Below are 2,812 nucleotides of genomic sequence, written 5' to 3' on the forward strand. Positions count from 1 at the left end.
GGAGCAGGCAACTCCCGGCCTTTTGATATCGTGGAACACTAAATTAACTAGGATTTGTTGTCTTGCTATGATTGAGTTTCGCTATAATGGGGATGGTTATGTTGTTTTTCAATTTCGTGAGTGGCATAATCACCGTCTTTGTTCACTTAGAAATCAACAGTTTCAAAAAAAACACAAGCACCTCCATCTTTACCATAAAAAGACAATTATTGATCATTCAAGGGTTAATCAAGGGCCAACAAGGGCATTTAGAAATGTCAAGGAATATGTAGATGGCTATGAGAATGTTGGAGCTCAACTGGTTGATTTTAAGAATTTTGGAAGGGATATCAAATGTTTCATAGGAGACCGGGATGCTCAACTGTTTGTTAACTATTTTGAGGATAAACGTGATACCAGTGAAGGTTTTTACTTTGCTTATGAGGTGGATTCTGGTAAATGCTTGGTTCGTGCGTTTTGGTGTGATGCAGAGTCTCGTAGAAACTACGCTTTGTTTGGTGATTACATTACTTACGATCCAACTTACAAAGACGAATAAGTATTGTATGCTTTTCACTCCTTTTATTGGCGTAGACCACCACAAAAGGTCAATTACTTTTGCTTCTGCCTTGCTATTTCATGAGGATGAAGATTCGTTCACGTGGGTCTTTCAAAAGTTCCTTGATGCTATGGGACAAAGAGAGCCACACTGTGTATAATAACCGATCGGTGTCTTTGGAATAAAGCTGGGTTTGCGTCTTTGTTTTCAAACATGCTAAGCGCAGATATTGCATGTGGCATATTATACAAAAGCTTACGATAAGGTTGGGCTGTAATATCGAAAGAGACCGATTTTGTCGGTAGTTTGAATGCTATTGTTTGGGATCTTTGAGTTAGAACCTCTTGAATTTGAAGCACGGTGGTGTCGGTTGGTCAATGAGCATAATCTGGATGGTAATTCCTGGTTGTCAACCATGTTTAGAAAAAGGAGAAAATGGATCCCAGCTTATTTTCGTGATGTTCCTATGGGTTGTCTCTTACGAACAACTCAACGTTCTGAGAGTCAGAATAATTTTTTCAAGCGTTTTGAAAATGCACATGGTACACTTGTTGAATTCTTGATGCGGTTTCAAAGCGCCATTGATGTACAGTGCCATACTCAAAAACAACTTGATAGAGATGATGATTGTACTCTTCCACAATTAGCGACTCATCTTAAGTTGGAAGCTCATGCTTCCAAGGTTTATACAAATGCTGCTTTTGCAGATTTTCAAGTAGAAGCTTCTGCTTCTATTTGTACCCTTAGTGTTGGTGGCTTCACACCACCTGCAAACGGTGTAGAATTAATTGGTATTGCTGATGCCAGAACGCAGAAGACCTACCAAGTTGTCTACAATTCTCTCACGAATGACGCTGAATGTTCTTGCAAGCTGTTCAACAGGAAGGGTATTATTTGTAGACACATTATCTGGGTTTACTCTGGAAAACAAGTACACACTTTGCCCGATAAATACCTTCTTATGCGGTGGACCAAGAATGCACATAAGATCCCTCTTTATGGTCCACATGGTGAGTTAATTGAGGATTTTGATGCCACTGATTTACGAAAGATGGAAATGTGCAAGTTATGGTCAGAGTTCTACGCGACCATCAGTGTGCTCAAGAATGTGTCTACGAAGGACATCACTGATCTTGTTGACACACTTAAACAATTCAGGGTGAAACTCAATCCGCAATCAGAGTCAATGACCAAAGAGCAGGAGTTGGAGATGCTTCTTGGGTGCAGTTCCTCAACTGAGGTGAGGATTCTACCACCTCGTCAGGCAAAGAACAAGGGTAGCGGCAAGCGAATGATCTCCAAAAAGCAACAATGCATAGCTAAAGCGGAGAAACCTAAAAGGCTTTGTCGTAATTGCAAACAAATGGCTCACCATGATAAACGAATCGTCCTAATGCTTTTGTACCTGATGCCGACAATAAGGTATGTTCACTATGGAAAGTCTATGTATGAAACTTTTATATATGCTTTGTATGGTCACGAGTCGAAAACAATATCACAGTTATTTTAAATAATATCACCTCTTATACTAAACAAAGATCACTATTTGACGATAACGAAATGTGAACTTATTTGAGGATAACAGAATGTGTCAACACATATGTTTCAACTTTTTAAAATATTTTCCTGGTAATTTTAGAAACAATACCACACCTTATTATAAATAATATCACACCTTATTAGAAATAATATCACACTTTGTAGTACACAAGATGATGATTTGTTTGAGGATAACAGAATGTGATATTGTTTGTAATTGTTCCGAGTTAGAAACAATATCACACTTCATTTGAAATAATATCACTCCTTATATAAACTAATATCACTGTTTCACCTTTTTGTATTTTCGGGTAGTTCGGATGAGGATGATGCTGATGATGGTTGATTGGTCGAAGGAGTTTTTGTTGATGGCGCTCAAAAATTATAGCAAGAAAGAAATAGACGATATTCTTTGTGCCTAGTATATTAATATAGACCACAACATTCATTAAAGTATAGATTATACTTTATTTTATATAGAAAATACTCGTACTCGGAGAATATTTGATTATTTTAGTTGTCTCGATTGTCTTGTTTTTGTATTTTGTGATACTGAGAAACAATATCACACCTTACATTTATATATTTCACATGTTACTCTAAACAAGATCACTACATCATAACTACAATATATGCCTTTTGCTTTAAGTTTTTCTCATCTTGTGTTTTGTGTTGTTAAAATATGGCGATTCATAATATGCTTCGCATTTTTCTATAACAATATCAACTCGTGTG

The 2,812-nt window shown here is 36.9% G+C and overlaps 1 protein-coding gene across 1 annotated transcript; it reads left to right on the forward strand.

The window, feature by feature from the left end:
- Nucleotides 1-953: 953 nt before the first annotated feature.
- LOC141651196 (protein FAR1-RELATED SEQUENCE 9-like) lies at nt 954-2,423 on the forward strand. The gene is made up of 2 exons (XM_074458918.1): nt 954-1,960; nt 2,393-2,423. Exons 1-2 carry the CDS (start codon nt 954-956, stop codon nt 2,421-2,423), a joined length of 1,038 nt encoding a protein of 345 aa, XP_074315019.1.
- The last annotated feature ends 389 nt before the right edge of the window (nt 2,424-2,812 follow it).

The sequence above is a fragment of the Silene latifolia genome, chromosome 1 (assembly GCF_048544455.1).
Source record: "Silene latifolia isolate original U9 population chromosome 1, ASM4854445v1, whole genome shotgun sequence".
In the NCBI taxonomy this organism is placed as follows: domain Eukaryota; kingdom Viridiplantae; phylum Streptophyta; class Magnoliopsida; order Caryophyllales; family Caryophyllaceae; genus Silene; species Silene latifolia.